The sequence below is a fragment of the Mustela nigripes genome, chromosome 5, assembly GCF_022355385.1.
Source record: "Mustela nigripes isolate SB6536 chromosome 5, MUSNIG.SB6536, whole genome shotgun sequence".
Taxonomy (NCBI): domain Eukaryota; kingdom Metazoa; phylum Chordata; class Mammalia; order Carnivora; family Mustelidae; genus Mustela; species Mustela nigripes.
In genome coordinates this window covers 142258232-142283029 of record NC_081561.1, presented here as the reverse complement: position 1 = coordinate 142283029, position 24798 = coordinate 142258232, and the positions used below count along the sequence as shown (strand labels likewise).

The window sequence follows — 24798 nt, the reverse complement described above, 5'->3', positions numbered from 1 at the left end:
GGGTCCTACAGACCCTGCGTACCAGGCCCGCCAGGCCACGCTCACCAGGGCCCGCCAGACCGCGCCGGGTCCTCCAGACCGCGCTCTCCAGGCCAGGTCCGCCAGACCAGGCCGAGCTCGCCCGGGCCCACCAGACCAGACAGCGCTGGCGAGGCCCCACCAGACTAGACCGCGCCGGGTCCTCCAGGCCGCGCTCTCCCGGCCGGGTCCTCCAGACCAGGCTGCGCGCGCCAGGCCCACCAGGCCCGCCAGGCCCGCCGAGCCCTCCAGACCGCGGTCTCCAGGCCGGGCCCACCAGACCAGGCCGCGCTCGCCTGGGCCCGCCAGACCAAACCGCGCTTGCCGGGCCCGCCAGGTCGTGGCGACTCTGCCAGACCTCGGTCTCCAGGCCAGGTCCGCCAGACCGCGCCGGGTCCGCCAGACTACGCGCTGGGTCCGCCAGACAGCGCTCTCCAGGCCGGGCCCTCCAGGCCGCGCTCGCCCGGGCCCGCCAGACCAGGCCGCACTCACCCGGACCCGCCAGACCAGGCCACGCTCTACAGGCCAGGCCGCGCCCAGTCCTCCCGACCCTGCGCACCAGGGGGCCCGCCAGGCCGTGCTCGCCCGTACCCGCCAGACCAGGCCACGCTCCACAGGCCAGGCCGCGCCGGGTCCTGCAGACCCTGCGCGCCAGGCCCGCCAGGCCGCGCTCGCCCGTACCCGCCAGACCAGGCCACGCTCTACAAGCCAGGCCGCGCCGGGTCCTGCAGACCCTACGCGTGAGGCCGCGCTCACCCGAGCCCGCCAGACCAGGCCGCGCTCCAGGCCTACCAGGCCTCGCCTGCAACCCTCGCCGTCCCCGGCCGAGCCCAGCCGAGCTCGCAACTCGGCCTCGCTGAGGCCCCAAGCGCTGGCGATCCCGACATCGCAGGCGGCCGCGGGGCCCACCGCGCGGCCACCCGGCCTCCCGAACACACCGCTTAGAGCCTGTCAGGCAGGCAGACAGCCCTCCCCGTGCTAGTCACCAGTGTGCTCCGGCAAGGCTTCCCCAGTTACCCACTTTCCTTTCCCTTCTCTATTGTGTCGTGTCCCTCAACGTGTACGATTCACAGGTTCTTTCACCAAATGAAGACAGAATCCTCTCTACCCGATTTCCCACCCCCCACAGCTGCTGCCTCGTTTTTCTGCTCCTCTTTATATCAAAACTCTTCAAAAGCGATTTCTATTCTTGCTACCACCAATTACCCTCCCCGCTCAGATACTCCCCCTTGTCCCCTGCACTGGCTGTTCCCCGAGCCACCTGACTCACTCCTTCAGCTCTAAGTCTTTGCTTAAATGTCACTTTCTCAGCGACACTTACCCCCATTTAATATTCTTGAACACACACTCCTGAGACCTCCAGCACCCCTGACTCTTCCTTTTCTTTTTTACAGCACTCATCACGTTCTAGCGCACCACCTAGCCACTGTTTGTGTCTGTCTAGCCCCCACTCTACTGGTATGTAAGCTCCACAAGAAAAGGGATTTTTGTCTGTTCTAGTGACTGATTCATTCAAGTATTTGTTATAAATAAATAAATGGACATTCAGTGTTGGCTGTTTCAAAATATAATTTATACATATCTCTTTTAAGATATGACTTAATCAAGTAAATCAGAATAAAATATGTTACAATTTACCAAACCAGCCCCATACAGCTAGGTTGTGCCAGCATATCTGCCACAGTTACCAATGCTACGAAAAAAAAAAAAAAAATTCTTGTACCAAAATCTATGTACAGTGCTAATTTCTCTACTGGTAGGATTTACAAAAGTAGGTAAGGGGAATATAGGCTTTAAAATTTAACAGCTATTGTCGGACTATCAGGAGAGGCCATAAATAAGACAAAAGCATGAGTTATATCTAAAACTGAACCAGATTATCTTCTTAAATAGCCAAAAGAATTATACAGTTTTAAGAAAATGAAAGAATACAGGGCTTAACAGGAAAAGAGATTTTTACATCTTAAGAGTCAGAGATGCAGAATTCAATCCAGCAATCAACCTGGATGGCTGTTCCAGAGTTCTCTGAGTGCACACAAAATATCAACAATACAAATGTCATCTCAAGTAAGGGGCCAGCCTCCTTAGAGTAAATGAAGGCACGTGATGCAGCAACCACAACGGGATTCCTTGTGTCCTGCCCAGGTCATCAATAAGAAGCCGGTCAGAATCACAGGCTTTGGCGGTAAGTAACCACAATTAACATTCTTTCCTGGTGGGTATGTTACACCTCAGTTCTGTGGGCTGGTAACAGGCTTCCTGAAGTAGATGTATAGCTTCTAACTCTCAGAAAGATTAATTAAATTAAGACCAAAGAATTAACATTTGGGATGGCACGAGAAATGTGACTGTATCGGTATTTTTTCATACTGGCAAAGTTCAGTGTCATGACTCCAATCGATCCACAGCTTATAACTGACCAGCTGACTGAGACTTGTGATGCAGTATCAGAACATCTAAGAGAATTTCAGACTAATTCTGTTTACAAATTTAAACTACTGAATTTATAATTATTAGTACTGAAGTTCTAATTGTCAGATCAGACACATTAAGTACTTTAAAAGGAAATCAAATAGGTAAAATGTAAAAACGTAGAAATTTTAAATTGGGGCAAAGGCAATTCAACAAGGTTGCAAATGCTGTTCACGGGTCCCATAAAAATGACTGCTAAACTCTGCCAGATTTATATATGGAACAATATCATTTGCCTAAGGAGGAGCTAATATATGATTTTTTAATCAAAAATAATTTAATATTGTTTAAACCAAAGTTGAGGTCTTAATATTCATTTCTAAGTACAAAAGCAGCCTTTGTGGGTACCATAAAATACACATCAACAATTATCTTCCCAAAAGAGTTACAACCATCTTCCCCGTAGCAATACAGGCATGTGCCTGTTTCTAGGCTCCCTGCCAATGCTCTGTGATTCAACCATTTAAACTTCTGCCAATTTGATACAAGAAAATGAGATTTCATTATCGCTTTGATTTGCATTTATACCTGGCTACTAATGAAGTTGGACTGACCATCTGGGATTCTTCTTTTGTGAGCCGCCTGTTTTCAGACTTTGCCATTTTTCTTTGGGTTGTCTGTCTGTCTTACCATGTATTAAGAGAAGCTCCTACCTCCCCTAGATTATATTTCTATTTTGCTAGGTTTCTTCCCAATGTTCTATTGTCATTTTAATTTTAACTGATCTGAAAATTCTGTTATAGGATATGAAGGAAAGGTCTAAAGTGGTTTCCTAATGGACAAATAGCTAAACTACACCCCAACCTGTGGTTATACTGAAGTTCTCATTTATTTTCAATCTACTGCTATACTAGCTTTTCTGTTCCTCTGATCTATGGGGAGCTCCAGTTTTTGTAGCTGTTTTCAAAAATTCACTTTCTTTCCTTTCTAGCAAGTTCATAAGAAGTTAGTTTCTCAGTTGTCCTCTCACAGCCAGGAGTTTGGATTTCCCATCATGGTTCCCATTTTAGCTCTGCAACTGTCCAGTGTGACCCCATGACTCACAAAGCAACACGGCCCAGAATAAGTTCGCAGGCTCTGGAGTCCACCTGTCAACATTTGAATCCATAATCATGCAACCTCTGACAAGCTCCTGTATCCATTTTGGGCTTCCATTTCTCCATTTATAAAAAGGGAAAATGAAGTCACCTACTTCAGAAAGTTTTGAATGAACTAAACAAGATATTTTACTTAAAAAACACAAGGCTTGGCACATAAATGCACAACAACTTTAGTTATTATTTAGTTATGAAACCAAATTCATAATAACAAATTCCGTTATTTCTATTATGCAACACAAACTGGCAAAATCAGATCTGATTCCAGATTATCTGTGTACTAATTTAAGAGCACTTGCATTCAATCAAACTAGTCTGCTTTCTTGAGGTGAAGAGCAGGGACAATGCGCAGAAAGGGCCCACCATCCGGCAGCCCATTCTCTCCCTTCAGGAGTGAAAGTATCTGCATCACGCATGTCTGGGAGTCAAAGGAGACGGGAAAGTGCTCGTTCACCTCACAGTCAACCTGTACCTTAACTTTTAATTCAGCTAGTTACTTCTGGCCTCTCCCCTTTAGCCAACCTCCCACTCCATTGGGCCCAGCTTTCTATAAACACATTTTAGCAGATCACCTCCCCCATTCCTGGCACAAAGAATCTATAATGGACCCACTATTTACATCTCAGAAAAAATCAACTCTCCTGCGGGGCTTTCAAAGCCAACCCACCATGGGTCATTCTAAAATTCTGTCCAGCCTCTCCAACTTCACAGATCACCCTGCCAGTGACACCTGCTTATCCGCATCCAATATCCATCCCTTCCACTGCACTTCTCATCAGCCAGAAATACTATCGTCAAATATTATCATAAAGTCATGACGAAGATTCCCTTTCCTCTTTCTGAAAACCCCAGTCACAGTGACCAACAGGCCCACCTGTGGCCTCCCTGCACAAATCCTCAAAATAGAACAGCAGGAAGTTGGCCGTCTCATTGCACGACTTTAAGTAGGTCACAAAATAAAATTTGTCCAGCCCAAGAGTTCCGAACCTGCTGCTTTCTCAGATCTCTGCCCCGAGCCTCGCTTCCCTCTTACCCATGTTTCTAGTCCAGACAGTGCCCTTGCTGGCAGAGAGAGGAACCAACAGAAGCTGCCTCCACCAGCAGGCCACACAGACCTTACTCCTGTCCATCCAAACATTGCTTTCTAAAAAGCCTTTTTAGCCATGTTCAGGAATTTTCATTCAAAACAACAGAGCTACCACAGCAAGCTGACCCTCCCAAACTCCAAAAACCTGGCAAGTAGCCTCTCCCCACGACCACACTGGCCCCAGTCACCCACGGTCTTCACCTCATGACTGTCCCTCACCGTCACATCTCACTGTTCCAACTGCCCTGGTCCAAGGTCCCCACGGACATTCATGCCACCAAACCCAGGGAAACATGTGTAGGTCAGTCCTCCGCCTCTTCCGTTAGTCATCGCCCCCTCTCCTGCTCCATGTGACTCGGCAGGGCTGCCACTGTCCGCCAACCTGAACCCATCCTCCTCACCCGAAGAAAGGGATCCTAACCCAAAAGGAGGGCATTTGGGGAAATAAAACGAGCCCTAAAAAAGGAATGTTTGCACTTTTGTCTCCTAGACTGGCAGTCCTTAGGACTGGTAAATTTTTACTATAAGCCTAAAACCAATGACCACCTTTGATGGCACATAAACAGTAAGAGCCTGAGACTCAAAGAAGTACAGAGGAAAGCAGACACAGAAGGGGTGAAGGGGCCGGGCTCTAGAAGAAATGAGCCTAAAGGAGGGAGAAAAGTAAAGCCCGGGTTTGAGAAAAACAAGAGAAGGCAGAGCCATCTAGGAAACAGCCTTCTGTATCAATAAATACAAATGTGCATGACTCTTCATGATTCTTCATGATTGTTACTGTGCTAGATGGAAATAACCTAATCTGATCTCACTCTGGACACATATAAATTCTTACTTTTAACACACGATAAAACAGAAAAAATATATTACATAATATAAGCGTATATAAGCTTATGTGTCGATAGCTAGTCGTTTTTGCAAAACTGGGATCCTATACATCCAGTAATTTAAGGGTAGTTCTACTTACCCACAGAATGATAGGTGCTTGTCTTCAAGTCGTACATACAAATGGCACTTAATGGCCCACAGTGGGCAACATCCACGTTTCCACAGATGCTGATCTTATAAATCATGTTATTTTTGGTATCAACAGCTTCCCATGTATAACTAGAAAGGAAGAAAAACAATATGTCACTGTCACTGATCTGCCAATAATTAAACTTCTCCCTAGTTTCACATTAAAGCCACTTTTACTCAAGACTACCACAATCTAGAAGACATACTTTCATCAGCCAAAAATACTAAAGTCAAACTATGTTAAGTTGAATAGAAGCCAGGGCACAAACCACTAAATACCACCTCGTTCTGGTTCAATCCGCCCTGAAGCTGCCACAAGACTGACCATGATCAAAATACTTAAATATTCTACAATTTAAGAATATCAACTCTCATAAGTAACTGCTCAAGAATTATGTTGAATATATGATCGTAACCCTTCCAATCACACCGGAATGCTGAAAAGCCAAAGGACTGTTTTTAACTTAATGTTATATAAAAACTAGTTATGGCATGAAAGACAATTCTCTTCTGGTTTTACCTTTTATGGCTACAGTTCAGATCCAAGCTAACAAGAAGAAGTTGTGCAATAAATCAACTATCTGACTCAAAATCAGACAAAATTTACTTTAGCTTGATCCACTCCATCAAGCATTTAACATGCATTAGAACTTACTCTCCATTCAAGCCTCTGGCAAAGTAAATACTGAGTTAATTGTTCAGGAGTCAATCTGCATACTTGGGACAAAATAATGGTTTGTCAGTTCTGTCAAAACAATTATTCTCAATTCTCCACTCTTCCTGGAGAGAATGTTTTGTCCATTTGTAAAATAGGGGTCATTTCCTCAGCCAGGCTAAAGACAGGAAATGAGGAAAGTAACTAAAAAGCTCCTTGCAAAATGCGAAGATACTGTATTAATTCAACTGCATTGCTGAGGAGAAGTTACATATGAATTGCTCTGGTTCAGCCTACTGGGGAGTTGGTTGGGGGAGAGATGGCTAAGTCCTGAGACCACTCAGGTGTGGGAGTGAATCTCCCCAGAGCAGTACCGCCTTGATGGTAGAAAGCACCAGCTCACAGAAGTAGCCGCGCTTTTCCCAGACCCCGCCTTCCCCAGGCCTCGGGACAAAGACCGGCACAAAACACAAGGCAACGTGGCTTTCCCTGCCTAGAGGCAGCCCTCCCCTCCCCCGACAGCCCTGTCCAGTAAGGAAGGAGCCCCAAAAGTGGGGCTGCTGACGGGCAAGGAGCCAAGCACTCTCCTGAACCTAGGGCTGATCAAATTTACCTGCCGAGAAGCAAAGGGACACAAGCACACGGAAGCACTCGGGCAGGGTGGCCCAACGCTCCCCTGGTTCTCACAGCCGTGGTTGGGAACCTGAAAAACAGGCCAGTGTGCTCCCAGGGCGCAGGCCTGGAGGTAACGCTAGGCTCGTAAGCGGTTACCACCGAGTGTCGCTTTTTTTCAAGTGTAGTTGATACACAATGTTACCTTAGCTTCAAGTGTGCAATATGGTGATTCAGAATCTCTATTCCTTATGCTATGGTCACCACGAGTGCAGCTACCATCTGCCTCCAGGCAAGGCTATTACAATACCACGGACCCTGCTCCCTACGCCGTGTCTTTCATCCCCATGAAAGGGGATGAACGGGGGAAGCCTGTACCTCCCACTCCCCTTCACCCATTCTGCCCATCCCCCTACCCGTCTTCCCTCCAGCAACCACCCATTTTGAACTCAGCTTCTTTATCAGTCACCCCTTATAGTTATCTCCTAAAGGCAGGAAGGCTAAAGGCAAAAGAAAATACCCCAAGTACCACCAGGCATGAGAAAGTCATCAATAAAGGCCTGTTTCCTTTGACCTTCACTAACCTTTATTCATTTGCTTCACAAATATTTAAGGACTTCCTGCGAAGGCACTCAAGGGTGCAGCAGTGATCAAAGCAGACCAGTAAATCCCTGCCCCCCCCCCAGTACATACTGGGGGGGGGGGGGGACAGAAAACAGGTAAACAAATTCACATACTAGTATGCTGAGTTAAGTGCTCTGGCAAAAATGAAATCGTGAGTGCTGGGAAATGGGCAAGGACGAATTTAGACTTAAAAGTCTTCTGAGACTGTATTTGCCCTGAGATTCAAACAACAAAAAGGAGCAACTCAGGGGAAGATATGGTGGGGAGAATATTCCAGCAGCTGCACTAGCCACTGCTAGGCCGCGCAGAGGGAATGAACTTATTATTAGCACCCTGATGGAGAAGAGAGCAGTGTGGCTGCGGCAAGGCGGAGGAGGAGAGCAGCAGCAGCAGCGGGGGTGAGGGGGTGAGGGGGAGAGGGGTGAGGTCCAGGAGATGGGCAAGGCCCACTACACAAATTTTAAGCCAGTGCTTTTATTTGCAAAGTATTAGTAAAACTTTTCTATTAATTACAGTTAATTAAAGAAAAATGCTAACCTCTTATTCAAGAGCAATGACTACGTTTTTCAGGGATACTAGACATCGAATCTAAAACCTGAAGAGTGACATCATGAAAGTGTTTCACAATCCTAAGTGTATGAGAGCGGTACATAAAGGTATCATTTTAGAATGAATCCACTGCTAGGAATCAAATCTATAGAAATCCGCACGGTACCTAAAATGCTGTACTTTTCTTAAAAACAGAAATCCACTGCTGATTTTGCAAAGCTGATATTTAAACAAGGTAGTTGTAAAGAGTGTGTGTTTAGGGAGCAGAAAAAGAGATAAAAAAAGGAAAATGGGGAATACTGTCTTGATTATCTGGAAATCAGTGTCCCTAGAAAGAAAAATGTTCCTCTGATTTTCTTTCTTTCCTGATTTTGCATTTCATAACTGCTTTGTCAAGATTCATCAAACTGGTAAGTGGGCTCGGGAGTGAGGAGTGATGAGGCTATGAAAGTATTTGAGTGCTGGCTTTCTCCTGGGGCTTGATATAACCACTTACCACAGGGCAGTCCCTCCAGGCTGGCACCTTCGACACCCCCCACAACCGCACCCCAAAATACCGGGTGTAGAGTCCTTCATCACAGGAAGGAACAACCATAGTATATCTCTAATCTATACTACACTAAACCTCTGGATGAAAATATTTGCAAGCTGTGTAGAAATGTGGTCTACACACACACACACACAAGAGTGTGCACGTGTGCATCTCGAGTGTGTCAGCTAGGCGAAGGCCTCCTGCAGCAAGACAGGGTTGAGAGCCCAGGGGCATTTCCTTGAATCTCTAACACTCAAACCCATATCAAGTCTTCCAGGTCACTGCGGCTCTACGCCACCCCGCACCCGCTCCGAGGGAAATGACGGGACGCGAGGAGGTGGAGCAGGGAGAACCACAAAGGCCCGAGGAAGAAGTCGGTCAATGGGAAAGAGCACCCAGCTGCCCTGCCCGCGGTCCCAGCCTTGCGGAATTCGGCCGACGTCCTCAGAGGAGGCAGCCCGTTCCCAGTAGAACTGCTCTTCTGGACGCACCACCTGTGTGAGAACCTTGGCTTTGAAAACGAGCAAAAGCGAGCAAGGTCCGTGCCATTCTACCCCATTTTCCAGCGTGTAGTGTAGGAAGCCGACACCCCCCTTCCAAGTCTCAAAAAAACCAAATTCATTTCAATGCACACCTGACACTTCTAGACATGCGTGTAGACCCAGTAAGTGCCCTGGACCCACAGCTGTGACACCAGCTCTCCTGACACAGCCCACACACAACGTGTGCTCCTCGGGGCAGTCATGGCCTCCGCTGTCCCCCAGCATGTGGACCAGGATGGAGCACAGCATGGCTCTCCCAGAAAAGCCACCTTTCTTCCACCGTCCTGAGCACCTTGGCCCAGGAGCCAAAGATTCCCAGGATCAGAAGATTGAGCCCCTCACCCCAAGTCATGCAGGTATGGAATGTGCCAGGTCCGTCTGAGCTCCAAGGGCAAGTGTTTAACCACCAAGGTGAACTGCCTCATTTACTTTGACTTCTTCAAAGTTTTTTTTAACTTCTCAGAAAATAGTTTCAATTACAACACTGCAACTGACGAAACAGTCCACAGAACTCTAGTTTAAATCTTGTCACAATAAGTGCCACTAAAATGACAGATCCTGTGTTGCGCAGACGCCCAGCATGAGCGAATGCACCGGAGGGTGGCCCTTGAGGAAAGGCCGCACACCTGGGCGAGATGCAGACTGCCCCGGGCCACACTGCCTGAGAGACTGCACCTTTCCCAACTCAAGTTCTCCTCCACACTTTCACACTTCTGCTCTCTACCCCGTCCACGTCTGCGCTCTTCTGAACTGCCAACCACCAAAGGCACCGCCTTCTGCAAACTCTTCCCTTACCCAGTGCCATCTAAGGAAGCGTATCCCTCGGGCCCCTTCCCACAGCTGCCTTCGCCTGCCGTGTGGAGCCAAGCTGGTTGAGGGTTTCACCGAGAGGGACACTCATCTCTGACTCACCCTCCCCTAAAGGAATACTCAGCTCAGCAAAGAGCTGCCCTTTGATACCCCAACCAAGAAGAGTCCAACAGTGTCACCAGTAACTGGGAAACATCCTACTGTCACTCCTTCAGATCCCTTGGGGAACAGGGACGCGGACAGAAGTCACACACAAGGTAAATGTCTTTAAGACATCTCTGATTTTAAAGTGAATTCTGCTCCTGAAATATGCCCTAAACGTGGACAATTAATTTCACCATAAAAAGTGAGCACACAGGCTGAGTCGTTCCTTAAAGGAAGCTTAAAACTGTCAGCCCCGACTGCAACTCCTACAGCCTCAGCCGAAAGTGTCTTGGACGACCACAGTCAGTCCGTGTCTGTTCAGTGGCACAGAGGTTCCATTTTAACCTCATTTGGTTTAAATTTCATAATATCCTGAAAGGTGTTGGCAGATTACCACGAGAAGGAGGCACACAAGTAGCATACTGTCAACCAAGCCCGAGACAGGAAGGCATTTCGACTTTTCCAACACGGTCCAGCAAAGGCCACATGCACAACCCATGCCGGGCAAGAACACACCCAGCCAGGGGCACGACGACGCAGCAAAGCCAGGTGACCAGACACAACTGCCCAGAGTCCAGAAAGCCTAACGGAGAAATGCAGGGCCACGCCCACTGAAGAAGGCCGATACGTCCGTCCGAAAGAAAGGAAATTCACAAGAAAAAGCCAGAAAGGTACAACTGGACAGACTGTGTAAACTCTTTGAGGCTGGTGTCTTCCTGGGACACCTCTCGGGTTTTCTTCTCTGTGATCACGGAGTATCTGCAAAACTGCAGACTCTTACAAAATAGAATTTGGCTTTCTTTCACTTTTAAAACCACTAACATCTAAAATAGAGTACATAAAATTCCGTTATAAAATGTAGGATGTGCCCAACCTCTTAGAGGAAAAAAAAAATCTTAGAAGACTGAGTTCTTTCCCCCCAACATGAAACAGCCCCACGAACCTGATGTGCTTCTTCACGCTTTCTGCCATCAAGTCACACTCCTGAAATACACCTCAGTTCCCTCACACTCCATGAGTCTTGGGGTTATGGTCATGGTCATGAAGCTATTAAACTTTTTATTACTGGCCTACAATTAATTATTGGTTTATAAAGCTGTACAGAGGTATGATGGAATCAGTAATAAAATTAATAAGCATGTGTGAATCTATAATTTGGTTTCTTCAAGAAAAAAAAAAAAAAACAAAGCTTGGTAACACACCGGCTAAATTCACACAGCACAGTAACTAGCCAGAGGAATGTTTTTCTGAATGCAGAGTGAGCAGCAAATCTAAAATTTTAGGGACAAGCGAAAAGTCTTTCCAACCTGAACAACAAAAAAAGATTTTCCAATTTTTGGCCTGTATCCAAGTCCTCTTGCGGAATACTCAGGAAATCGTTTGGCTCACTTCTGCCTCTTATCATTACCAGATAGTTTCTCAGCTCGTATATCCAGCTCTCTAACCTTCAAAAATCTGGAACAGTCTCCTAAACTTAAGAAGGGGGGAGGGGGGACGCAGGGGAAGGAGGCGCGGCAAGAGGCAGGATTTCCAAAATGGACATTTGCAGCAGAATGTCAAGAGCTTAATGTAACCACTGTTGTCAACAACTTTCTGCGGCCCACACTAAAAGAGAAGAATCTGATTTGGCATCCTGGTCTCAAGGCCAGGGGACACATGAGTTTGACACAGCATGGCAAAAGCTTATATAGGAAGTACTTCACTTCCTATTCTAAAAAACCCACAAAGCTGTGGATATAGATATGGGGCCTGAACAAAAAAAAAAAAAAAAAAAAAAAAGGCAAGAAAGTGCCAGACATTAGTCTTTGGTTTTCCCGGGTGGCTACACCGGGTCGGGGAGCAAGAAGCCAGTTGGCTAGAGAGGGATCCCGCTGGAAGAAAGGCTCTAAGGCAGCACCAGAGCCCAGGGCGCTAGGGGATGGGTGAGGCGGTGGCCCAGCAAAGTTTTAAAACCAGCACCATGAGTGACTAACAGAGGTCGTGTGAAATAGAGAGGGAGGTGAGCCTCACTCGGAAAGGTGCCATGGCAAGAGGCAGGAGCCCACAGACATGGCTCCAACTGCCGTCCCACCCTGACCAGCTGTGTGGGACACACTTCATCTCCCGAGCCCCGACTTCCTCATCTATGAAACTCAGCTGCTGCACAAAGTCACTGTGAGGGAAAGCATGACCAGGAACGCTGAACTTTTGAGGGACTAGGATTTAAGGCTTTCATCTGATCAATAGAAGGCTTCAGGCTGCTTCAAAATGGAGTTTACAAAAAAAGGTACATTGGCTTAGAGCCTCCTAAAGGAATGTCACGTAACACTGGCCAGGAAGTGGAGGGGGCAGGCCCTTATCTTGGGCCATCTCCACAGAGCTGGGAGAGCTAGAGACAGAGACTGGGGGTTGGGGGGGGGGGGGGGCCTAAGGACACACACACACACACACACACACACCCGCTGCCTCCTGGGCTCTCTCAGGACAAGACAGCCACTTGGGGCCTACCCACGCCTGGGCCACGTAGCCACCAGCTGCCACCAGAACAGAGGCCTGACGAATCTGAAACTCTGGCAGAGGAGCAGGAGAAAATGGACGGCACATACCCTTCCTAAAGAGGTTCCAGCACAGCACGAGGTGTGGAATTCTCACTCAGTCCACTGGCAAGGGCCCCTCCACAACACAAACCTCCAAAAAAGGACCCTCTGTCCTTTCTGCGTCACGCCGTGGCCTTTTAACTCAGGTCAGGTCCGCTATTAGGATGTGGGCCTGTATTTCAACTCTAAACCCTCTGTGAGGATTTTTTAAAAATCAGAGTAATTACCTGGATGTTCCCAGACTGTGTTCCTCATATGCATAAAGAAAAGTTGGATTACAGGCTAAACCTCCTTAATTATACAGATGCCTGAATTCAACTGCTTTTAAAGCCAACCCACCAGCCCACGGCATAGGATTCAAACCATAATGCTCCGTCCCCTCGTAAGCTGTCACCAGTGTCCCAGAAAACCCTCCCAGCCCCAGCGCCGTTCCGTCAGAGAGCAAAGCACCAGCGAGGTCTGCGCTCGCAGCCGCGGGCAGGCCGCTCAGCTGCGACACGGACGAGGCCGCTGTCAGGCGCCGGTCTTCACCAGGCCGGCGCGGCTGACACGGAAGAAACGTCTCTGCTCTGAAGATGCCGGGTTCAAATGTCAAACTGGCCCCTGCAGCTGGAAGAACCCAACTGCCAATGGGGACAAGGAAACGCACACACAGGGCACCGCTTTGGTGCCAGGCCAGGAGTCACCGTCGTGAGTTCCTCTCAGAAGAACAGCATTATCTCACCTCACCCTCAAGAGCTTTTCTGAAGAACACAGGAAACATCTGTCGGGCAACTCTGTGCCCCGCGCTTTTGCTGAATGATCTGCAAACACGGTTACTCAACTTCACCCAACCTCTCCGGGCAGGTGCTGCCCCCCCCCCCCCCCCGGACACAGAATGACGACCCTCTGAGGCGCAGGGCCTTGCCTCCTGTCAGGAGCTGAGAAAGTGACAAAGCCCACACTTGAAGGAGGCCTGTCCTGCCTCAGAGCACATGCCGCCTCCAGCACAGGGCCACAGGAGAAGCATCACCAACCGAACGGGACCTGAAGAGAAAAGGCGGCCATTTGCTAAAGTGCCACCCTCGGCAGATATCCTGCCTCTTGGTTCACTATGGAAATTAAAACAGAAACTTCCTCATTTCCATCAAATCTAACGGTCTACCTGCACTGTCCTCACACACTCTCTCCACGGGGGCCCGCCCTGGCTGCCAGACTTGTTCCCTATCTGGGGACAGACCCGGGTTTTGTGTCCTCTCTCTTCTCCTCCCTTTCTCTCTGTGCCAGATCACTCCCTTCAGCACACCAGCCTTCCGTCAGAGACTCGGCTCTTTGCAACACTCCCCTTGGCCCCACACGCCAGCGCAGCGCCCACCCTCGGCTCTGATCCCTTTACAGCAAACTCCAAACCTACTGTGTGCACAGCCTATGTTCTCACATTCCCTCTGAGCCAACTGGGCTTTCACCCACCCCTCCCCCAAAACCTGGGTCATCATCACCAAAGACCTCTGCGCTGCCAAACCCCCTGGTCACTTCTCAGTCTTCGTGGTACTCAATTGCTCCACATTCAACATACCCAACCCCTTTTCTTCCTACAACCCCATCTTCCCTGGGCTTCCGGAACACTGTGCTCTCTTGGCTCTCTATCCCATCTCCCTGGCAGCTCTTCATCAGCAACCCCTCCAGGCTCCCCAGCATCCGGCAGACCTCCAGGAATAGGGTCCCTTAGACTTGGCCTCCACGACTTCCTAAGTACTTGTTCCAGTGTTTTCCAGCTATGCAGCAGCTCCCAAACTGACATTCCCAGCCCGAGGCACTGCCCTTAACCCCTAAAGGCAGAGTCTGGCTGCCCACTTGACCCCCCCAATCAGATCCTAGAATGCATCTCAACATCAACATGGCCAAACCCATGCCTTGTCTTCCCCCATACCTGCCTTTGCCGTGGCTCTCCCCAGCTCTGAAAACAGCAATTCCATTTGCAGTGCAACTTCCGACTGCACGGACTAAAGTAAAACCTGTGCTTGTCTTTCTCGCCTCACATCCCAGAAGCAATCATCAGGAAATCCATCACCTCCACCTTCAAAATACCCAACTCCAACCGCTCCTCAGCACTGTTTGCTACGACCTTGGTCCACTCTACTGTAACTGCCTCCCCAGTGTATCAAAAGTCCCAGCATTCTCCTTGGGCCACCCCCACCTATGTCACTCCTCTGCACAAAATCCCCCCAGGGCTCCCACCAGCCTTGGAATAAAAGCCAGAGTCCCCCCAGCGGCCTCTGGGACCCGGCCCTCAGCTCCTTCCCCACCTCCCCTGCAGCCCTCTCCTCCTGTTCCCTCAGACCAGCGGCCCCTGTGCCCTGGCCCCTGTGCCCTGTCCGAGCCAATCAGCGTGCTCCCCACCAGAGCACCTGACACATGGTCCCCAGTAAAAGGCACTGCCTTCATGGTCTCCGCGACGGACGTCATCTTACAGAAAGGCCCCGGAGGAGTGCACACTTCCTTATGAAGGGCCCCGCCCGCAGCCCTTCCCACCAAAATGTCAACCAAAGGCCAACTCTACGAAGACGGAACAGAGAGCCATGTTGGCTTATCACTTTGTTTGTGGTGAGGCACACGTGTACAGCACGCAGCAGGCCAAGGCGCTCCGAGGAACAAGGAGAGGGTGACTCAGTAGAGATGCGCCCTATCACTTCTAGGAATCCACTTCTTAGCACTTCCACTCTGGTGGTTTGGCTTGCTATTTTCAGACCAGGGGCAGAGACCAGGGAGTGTCGGGGGAGTTTTTGGTTTTCGATACAAAACATCATTTCACAGCGTGTAACTGGCTTCAGGGTGGAGAGAACCCACAGATGGCAACAAGTGAATTTTACACACAAAATCCACCGGTGCATCCTCCTGAGCGGGCCCTGAGGAGCATCTGCACCCTCCAGCCCAAAGGCTCTGACTGAAAAGATGGCTCCTACACTTCCCTTCCAGGCTGCCCAGGGGCAACCGGGTTTCAAAGGCCACTTTCCTCCATTCCCACATCCCGCAAGCTTTGCCTCCCTACCTGAAAGCAAAACTGAGTAACACCTTCACGATCTCTCTAATTCCTACAACGCTCCTCGCCGCCCGGGCACCGTAATGCTCGGCAGGATCTGCTGTCCCCACCCAAGGAAGCTGCCCTCCAGACGTTAGGCTAAGGCCAGTTGCCCCAGCGGATCTCAGAGCACACAAGAGCTCACAGAAGGATCCCCCCCGAAGGTCTCCAGCTGCTCTGAGGGGCAAGCTTCATGCTCAAAGGACGTGGAGCGGCGGGCACCCCCCGCACCTCCACCGCTGGGAAGGGTGCGCGCCGACCTGTCCCCCGCGCCGGCTAACGCAGAGACCAAAATAGGCAGATGACACAGGGCTTCGGGCGCCTCAAAATCCTCTCCAGCAGCAGCTGTTGCAGCTGAGCAGCCCGGCAGAGCTGAGGAAGTGCTTGCGCGTCCACCCCCCCAACCCCTGGCCTGCCTTCCCGAGCCCGAATCCAGCACCCATCCCCCTCCATCCAGGGAAGCCCACGGAGAGCTAAGAAGGGGCCCCTGCTGACCACTGACACCCACACAAAAGTCCGCTGGGGCTTCTTAGCCCGGACAGGAGATGAACAAGGAGGCTCTCTCTTTCCCTGGACGGTGGAACTGCTGCGGCCACCCCAGGAAGGAAGACAAGCCAAGAAAACTGCAGGAAGGGGCCCAGGGCCGGCCTGACATATGGCATCTGGCATCCGCCCAAAGCCTACACCTCCCATCATGAAGCTCCTCCTTGTTTAAGGGAATTTGAGTGGGGCTTTCTGCAGCTCACAACTGAAGGAATCCTGAAGGATGCATACCTCCGAACCGCAGAATTCTGGATGCAAAATGGACCCGGAGAATCACACAGTCCAGTGGTTTCTAAACTTTTTCAGACGATGGAAACGTTTCTTTCTCAAAAGGAGTCTTTCGGGGGCGGGGGGTGCCAATGTAGAAAACGGCTAAAGAAGCGATGCTCTCTGGTTGAGGCAGAAACCCCAAGGCACTAATAGAGAACCCCGGGGGTGCAGGGTAACAGGCTAAAAATACCACGAAGATAAATGCAGCAACTCCAGCTCACAGACAGAAAGTAGTCATCACCGCCACCGCCATTTGCGAACACTGAGGCTGGGAAAAGCACTGAAATGCATTGGAACCCTCAAACCAACCCTAAAAGCTTGACTAGCACCCTGGTTTGACGCAAAAGGAAATTAAGGCCTGAAAGGACCCATAACTGGCCTGACTCCTAGCAACTAATAAAGGGAGGGGTCCAAATTCAAACCCAAGACAGCCACTGCCCGCTCCCACGGACGGAACTGAGGCCCAGAGAGAGATCTGCCAGAGTCAGCTCAATACTCCAGCTCTCGAGCCTCCACTGCAAGCAGGACACACTGCACTTGGCCAACTGCAATCAACACGGCTTTATCAGCTATCTCCTGGCAGGCGCAGGCTGGGGGTGATACCTGCGAGGGCAGAAAAGTCCCAAGATTTGAAGAGCAGACACCAAGATGCATCAGCCAGAGGCCCGCCTCGCCCATCCCCCAAACTCCTCTGAAACCATTTAGAGCCAAGATCCAACAACTGCTTCCAGCCCTACCCTGCACAGCTGCACCAGGACAGGCAACAAATGTCCAAAAGGAGACTCACCGCCAAGACCACAATCAAAAGGGCACCAACGCCATGAAAACGAGGACAAACTACCAACAAAAGAAAACAAGCCCAAGGAAGGAGAATTAATGGAGCAACTGGAGCAGAACTTTACGACCTATCTTCCTAGGAACGATGAAAACTGTGGCAGCCAAAAGGATAGATTCACAGGCAGCCGTGACTATACATCAAGTTGTTGAAATAAAATTTTTTTTAAAACAACAGAAAAGTTTTAGAGCTTATGAGCAACAGAACAGCTAAAGCTGGGAGAGGGGAGACAAGACTTTCTCCTGGAACTCTAGGTAACAGCCAGATACAAAGTATTAAAGACAAGTCAAGCAGGACAAAGAATTAGTTACAATAAAGAAAAGCTGAATTACAGAAACTTTTCCCCCAAACGAAGAACAGTTTTTCCAAACACACAGAACACTCTCGACTTGACTAGGTGCTAAGCCACAAGGGCAATGTCAATAAATTCCACCCCATTCACTAGCCACAATGGTTTGGGGGTGAGGGGGAGTGGAATTATCCATTCGCCTTGAGAAAAATGATTCTAAACAACCAACGGGTTCAGGAAGTTGAAACAGCTAGGACTTCTGGATTCCTGAAAGAAACTATTTAGAATTTAAAGGTTAACAAACATGTAACAAAGCTCTGAGTGATACAGTCCTTGGAACAAAGAAACATATAGCTTTAAATTCATCTAATTATGTAAAAGGACTTAAAAGATCTAAGCTTTTCAAATATGTTATTAAGAGAAAGCAGAAATTAATAAAATTGAAAATACACAGTGACAGAGCTGGTAAACAAGAGGTAGACAAATCTTTACTAAATATGAAGACAAAAATGCACAGACATCAGAACTTTTTAAAAATTCACCTAGAAAGACAAAGAGTATTTTCAAAAATATAAGAGCATGCTGTACATTTATATATGAATGCAAAATTAAAATGACAATTTTCTAGGAAATACAGACTTTTTGTAAAGTGGCTTAAAAAAAAACTAGAAAATCTGACTAGATACATAAAGAAGGTAAAACTGAAAGCATAAGCAAAACAACTCCTCCACGGTACTCTACCTTCTCAAAGACACCAGGCCCAGATAGTTTTACTGATGAGTTCTACCAACAGTTAAGGAAGAGAAAACACCCATCTTACACAAAACTTTCCCACAGCATATAAAATACTAAAAACTAACTAGCTTTTTCCACAAAGCAAATATATTCTTGATGCTAAGCTCAGCCAAGAACAGCATGGCAAAGAAAATTACCGTCTAGTCTCACTTAAAAACAGCTTTAATCATCCTACATAAAATGTTAGTAAACAGAACTAGATATATTCATGAAAAAATAAACTTTCAGCCTCTCCTCATATCATACACAAAAACTAATCCAAAAAAATTGAACATAGGACTAAACATAAAAGTTAAAACTATAAAACTTCTAGAAAACCGTAAGAGAAAATCTGTTCGGCCTTCGAGTCGACCAATGGTTCTCAACTAGAGGTAATTTTGCCCATGAAGGGCCATTTAAAACGTTTGAAGACATTTTTGTTGGTCACATCTGGGGTGGGAGCAGGGGGTTACCTCCTGACATCTACTGGGTGGAGGACAGGGATGCAATTTAACATCCTCCATACACAAGACAGCCCCCACAACAAAGAATACCCATCCTAAATGTCATTAGACTGAGAAACCTTAGCATACGTAAAGATTTCTTAAGTTACAAAAAACACAAACCATTAAAAAAAAAAGATACACTAAATTTTGTCAAAATTTAAAAGTATCTGTTGACCAAAGTACATATTTTTAAAATGAAAAGGCAAGCCAAAGACCGGGAAAAAATATTCACAGTACACATTACACAGACGTAAGAAAGGACTTGTACTCAGAACACACAGAGAGCTCTTAAAACTTGTTATGATGACCCCTCCCCAAAAGAATTGGGGAGGAGGGTGACAAAAGACTGGTTTTAATAGGCATTAGTGAAGGCTGTCCAAATAAACACATGAAAAGATAGTCAACATCATGAGTCAGGGGTATGGAAATTAAGACCACACTAAGATAACACTACGATCCCACTAGAATGGCTAAAATTAAAAAGACTGATAAGACCAAGTGTTGACAAGGACAGAGAACTGAAACTCTCATATAACGCTGGTGGGAATGCAAAATGGACAATGGACAATACAAAACGAATAGTCGGACACTCCCACATATCTACTTAAGAAAAAAAGGAAAGTCTATGCAAAATCTTGTGCGCAAATACTCAACAGCTTTTTATTTATAATAGCCAAAAGCTAGTTTAACACCCAGATTATTTTTAGATCAAAGAGAAAATCAAAACTAAAATGACATTATTTAAAACTAACAAAAATAACTGGAGAATGGTGTGCATGGTTGCTGCCTCCCTAGGGAGGGCAATCATGGCCAGCACAGTCCTCTGGGATTTCAACACCATGCCATTCCATTCGTGGTGGCTCCAATTTCGGTTCTGGCCCCACCCAACTGTCCCTCTGCTTAAGAAATTATTGAGGAATAAATGAATCCTACATCACCTTGCAAGGATTAAAGATGAGGAGACACTATCAGTGTAATTTCAGGCTTCTATCCCTCAATGGTCAGGAGTCAGCTATGAGGAAGACACAAAGGACCCACAGGTATACCCAATCTCAGCCACTTCCACCTTCTCGGACACTGTCAATGACCAATGGGGGCATTACCAAGAGACAGATCCCCACAACTGGGGCGGGGGGGCGGGGTCAAGAAAAAAAAGAAAAAGAATGTTACCTCCAAAGTAATGAGCTACTTTCTACCACTAAGTCCCGTCCTGAGACCCTAATGAATCCTCTGACCAGCAAGATACAGTTCTACATGCTGAGATCAAAATAAAGATGAGAACATATGAATTATTTTTCTCAACCCCATCTTTCAAAAATCCTTCTACGAAACACTGATAAAAGATGTGAAATCCCTCCAAGAATTCATTTCCTAGGAATTCGTCAGGATGCTGTTCTAAGAATTAATGCATGAGATCTAATGTACCCATAATTAACAACCTTGGGCTTCTACACACACTTATTGTTGCAAGAAATTGTACACACAAATGGATGTGGTCCAGGTTCAACATGTGGCCCAAATTAAGCATATAAGCATTGTTCCTTCAGAAAAATTGCAGGGGAAAAAAATCTCCTTAGAGACAGCAACCAAACCAACCTCAACTCCCAGCTGGCTTCATTATTCTCTTGTTCTCAATATAATAAAAACTTTCCAGCATTTTTACCCAAACAATTGGGTGGAAACTTATTCTGAATAAATTATAAAGTACTTTACTTAAATCAAGCAGCCCAATGCATTATTTTATAACTAGTGTAAACTGTTAGGACCCCTTAGGATGTTAACACCTAAACAAAATGGAAACTCATCTACCATATATGATGTAAAATGGTAGTTTCCAAAGTGTAAGTCACACAGTGATGAGAAAGGCTAAAGACGAGCAGAGAGCATGTTGGTCACTTTGGTGACTTTTGATGACTTGGCATGGCCTGGCTTCTGCCCTCCTACCACTTGCTTTCACTGTTCCAGCCCCACTGACCTCCAGACATTCCTCAGCAGCACTAACACTCCTCCTTCCCCGGGACCTCTGTCCATGCCAGACCCACAGCCAGTCACACTGGCCTCAGGAAACACGTTCTTTCCACTAGCACACCACCTCCCAAAACAGCTGAGTGACGAAGAATCCACCAACTTCTTCTCCAGCTCAGGGCTCACCTGGCACAGCAATCATCTTGAGTCTTAGAAAACATTCGACTAAGGCGCTCTAAGAAGCGGCATGTGAAGCACTCGGTAGAGGCCCATGCCTTTGGGAAAATAGCCTTTCTTGCCCCTGCTTTTCAGTGCACAACCCACAGAGACCTGTTCTCTCCTCCATGAGCACAAATGCTGCTCCAGTAGTTCTCCGCTGTTTCCATCACACCTCCCAGTAACTAACTGCACCAGGAACCACACCCCTGCCACCTCCTTACCCTAAAGACAGCAGGCCCACAACTGGCCCTCAGCTTTGCCCTCACCCAGGGGCCTCACCAGGTGACCTGCTGGAAGCCCTGAAGCCTACTCAACTTCCCTCCTCTTCCCTCCCTGAGATTCTAAGGGATCGCAGATGAAAAGTATCCTTTTTGGTTCTAGAGAACTGGGTAAGAGAGAAGTTACTTCCTGGGACCCAACTCTTTTATTGAGAGACAATGACAATTTACTAGCAGGGCGCTAGTTAAAGATATACAGTGTCTGGGCACCACAAACTGTGGCATAGATGACGGGTTTCTGGTGACTGCCCTAGATGCCAAACCACAAAGAACAAGAGAATTTTCGGTGGAAAAAAGTATGTTCTGTGTTACAAACAAGCAATTTACAAATATTTGGGATGTGATCCTTGTGTCTACTGCGATGTCTACCTGGGGCCTGCTGCCATTTGATGAAGCTACACAGAAATAACACTTGTACAGTCTGCTTTTCATACTTCTGGGGAGTATCTGGGTGGGTCGTTCACATTTCAGACAAATGGACTCCCAGAGACAGAACAGAAAGACAGCTTAACACAACCCGCTTTGGTGATACTAAGTAGAACTTTTCATACTGGATTTAAAAAATTATCAGCTTGCATTCCTGTTCTCCAAATATAAGCTAGAGTTAAGAATTTTAGCCAGCGTTATCTCATAAAAGTACACACAGATTTCTGACACTCCCCCCCCCCCCAAAAAATGTCTTAACAAGCATTTAAGCCAAGGTATTCACTTAAAACAGGAACAAATAGGAAGAATTTCATTTGGCGGAATATTAAGTTTAAAGTTGAGATTATGCACAGCTCTGGAGAAGTCTCAACACAAAACCGCAGAGCAGTAACAGACACGGAAAAGAAATGTGTCCAAGCCCACCCCTGAATGGACGGGGAGATTTGCTGTCCTAAGGAAATCTGGAAGAAAAAGCAAACACGCCAACTTTGAAGATATTCTAAGACTGCAGAGCACACATTTGTCCCACTAACAACGCATATCACTCTCTAGCATTTGCGAAGTTGAAGATACAAAGGCCATTTTCTACTGAACCCAGAAGCCATGTTCCACTGGAAAAGGAGGTTAACAAATGCAGATTCAAATTCAAGTCCCTTCAAGGACTCACTTTCGGTGAAACTAAGCCCCCCCCCCCCCCAACCCCTATCAGCTACTTACATGTTTCTGCAATCAAAACCAACTTTAACCCTAACTATTAAAAAATAAATTCCAATTTGTTAACAGGACCAAGACTTCGAGACCACTAGCCCAGTTACTTTCTTCCCAACAGGACTGGTGGCAGCAGCCATTATTCCAAAACCTCCTCCTTTAAATGTTAGCTGCAGCTTGACCTGGCAGAAGTCGACCCCCTTTTCCGTGTACCATGCTCATTACTGTGTTAATATGTATCTTAGAGCAGCCAACTAACCTATTAACGAATGTGCAGTAAACACTCCAGTCTGCCTCCCCGCCCCCCAAAAAGGGAAAAGAAATAAAGAACACGGACCTTGCAAAGAATTTCTTTTGTGAGCTCAGTCTCAGTCTCCTTAGAACAGTGTTATCTGCGAGTTCTAAACTCAGGGGTACAAATTAGACCATGTCTGATACAAGGGAAAACTAAGAATCCCGTAAACCCCACCACAAACTCAAAGTTTAGCTCAAAGCGGGCTCAACTTCATTCTGAGATATAACCTGGAAGCACCCGTTCACTGGTGTTTCCGAACTCTTCGCCCTGCTTCCTTCTACCAAAGTTTAAAAATAAATAAATAAATAAAAGTTGGTTTCTCCATCATCCTAAACAGTCCACAAAAGGTTGGTCAGAAAATTCTCCTAACTGGCAGTTCCCCAGCCCCGGGACTCCCATCCTCGCCCGCGTAGGATACTAACAGTCCTCGATGGGACTGGCGATTATACAATCATGATTCCCAGAGCAAAAGGCTCCACTAGAATAATCCACCCTGGAGACAATGACATCATGTGAGCAACTAGACAGGAAGTTAGGCTCAGAGATGTGAAGGGTAAAGTCTTGAAAGCCAATACAGGATGACCACCCTCCAGTCCCTTGATCAAAAAAAAAAAAAAAGTCACCTTCTGCAGAAAAGCTACTTTAATGAGAAAAGGAAAAACCTACATGGAGGAAATCAATTAGCAAATGAAACCACCCCCCCCCAACTCTAAGGCCACTCGTGCGGGATCCTTCCACACTAAGGGCCCTCTCCAAAGACCAGCTGGTGAACTTTGAGGAAAACGTGGAGTGGGAACAAAGCGAAGCTGTAGTTCCTGCGTCCTCCAACTTTCGCAGGCGCTCCGCTGTGAGAGGGCAAGCGCTGGGCGGAGGGCGCCCGCAGTGTGACACCCGGCTGGGTCCGGGCGGCCGGCTGCTCGCACACAAAGACGCCCCGGACTTAGTGACAGCCACAAGTGGCTAGGCAGCGGCCCCCCGGGCCAGCGCCAGGACGACGAGTACCCCGCGCCCCCCGCCCGCGCGCGCACGACCCCTCGGTCTCTCATCCCTCGCCACTATGCGGACAACTTTCCCTCGGGGCCGGGGGAACCCAAACCCAGAAGAAAGGCGACTCGGGGAGCCCAGCCTCTCCCCAGAGCGCCCCCGCCCCCAACCCAGCCCAGCTGCGCGCCCCGGGCACCGCGAGCGAAGCCTGCGCCCCGGCGGGCCACCCACCTGCACAGCTCGGGGAACTCGGCGCCCTGGGCCAGCGCGGCTCCCGGGGCCCAGACGAGCAGCAGGAGCTGCAGCAGCAGGAGGGAGCGCAGCGGGCGGCCGGCGGGCGCGGGCCCCAGGTGGGCGCCCCGGCCGACGGCGGCCCCCATCGCGCCCGGCCCGGACTGCGCGGCGAGCGCGGGGCTAGCGGCGCGCGGCTGCCGGGGGCCGCGGCCGGGACATGGTCGTGCAGCCAGGGCGGAGGCTGAGCTGGAGGCGGAGAAGCGGAGAGGGGCACGAGAGGAGCGGGAGCGGTGCAGGAGCCCGAGGGGCGCGCGGCTCGGCTGGGCTCGGCGGCGGCGGCAGCAGCAGCAGCAGCAGCAGCGGCCCCGGAACAGCGTCACGTGACCGCGCTTGGCCCCGCCCCCTCCCCCGCCCCGCTCACATGACTCCCTTGTTCAGGTGATCCCCGCCCGCCCAGGCTCCGCCCAGGCCCGGTCACGTGAGCGCGGCACGCGCGGGGCAGGAAGCGGCGCAGCGGGGAGCGGGGCGCAGGTGCGTGGCCCGGGCCTGAGTCCCCGCGGCTGCCCTCGGCGGGGACCGACCCCGGCCTCGCTTTCTCCCTGCGCACGCTCTGGGTCGCGGTGTGGGAGCGTCCCAACCTCGAGTTACCGTACCTCAACCCAGACGCACGGCCGGGGAGGGG

At 48.8% G+C, this 24798-nt stretch overlaps 1 protein-coding gene across 1 annotated transcript in view; it reads right to left on the bottom strand.

Moving 5' to 3' along the window:
* The window catches only part of IGF2R (insulin like growth factor 2 receptor), a 95968-nt gene extending 71703 nt beyond the window's left edge, over window positions 1–24265 (bottom strand). Inside the window, exons 1-2 of the mRNA XM_059401378.1 lie at window positions 24114–24265; window positions 5639–5778 (exon numbers count right to left, since the gene is read on the bottom strand). Coding sequence (XP_059257361.1) covers window positions 5639–5778; window positions 24114–24262 — 289 coding nt within the window. The 5' untranslated portion in view covers window positions 24263–24265. The remainder of the gene's footprint in view (window positions 1–5638; window positions 5779–24113) is intronic.
* Between the last annotated feature and the right edge of the window lie 533 nt (window positions 24266–24798).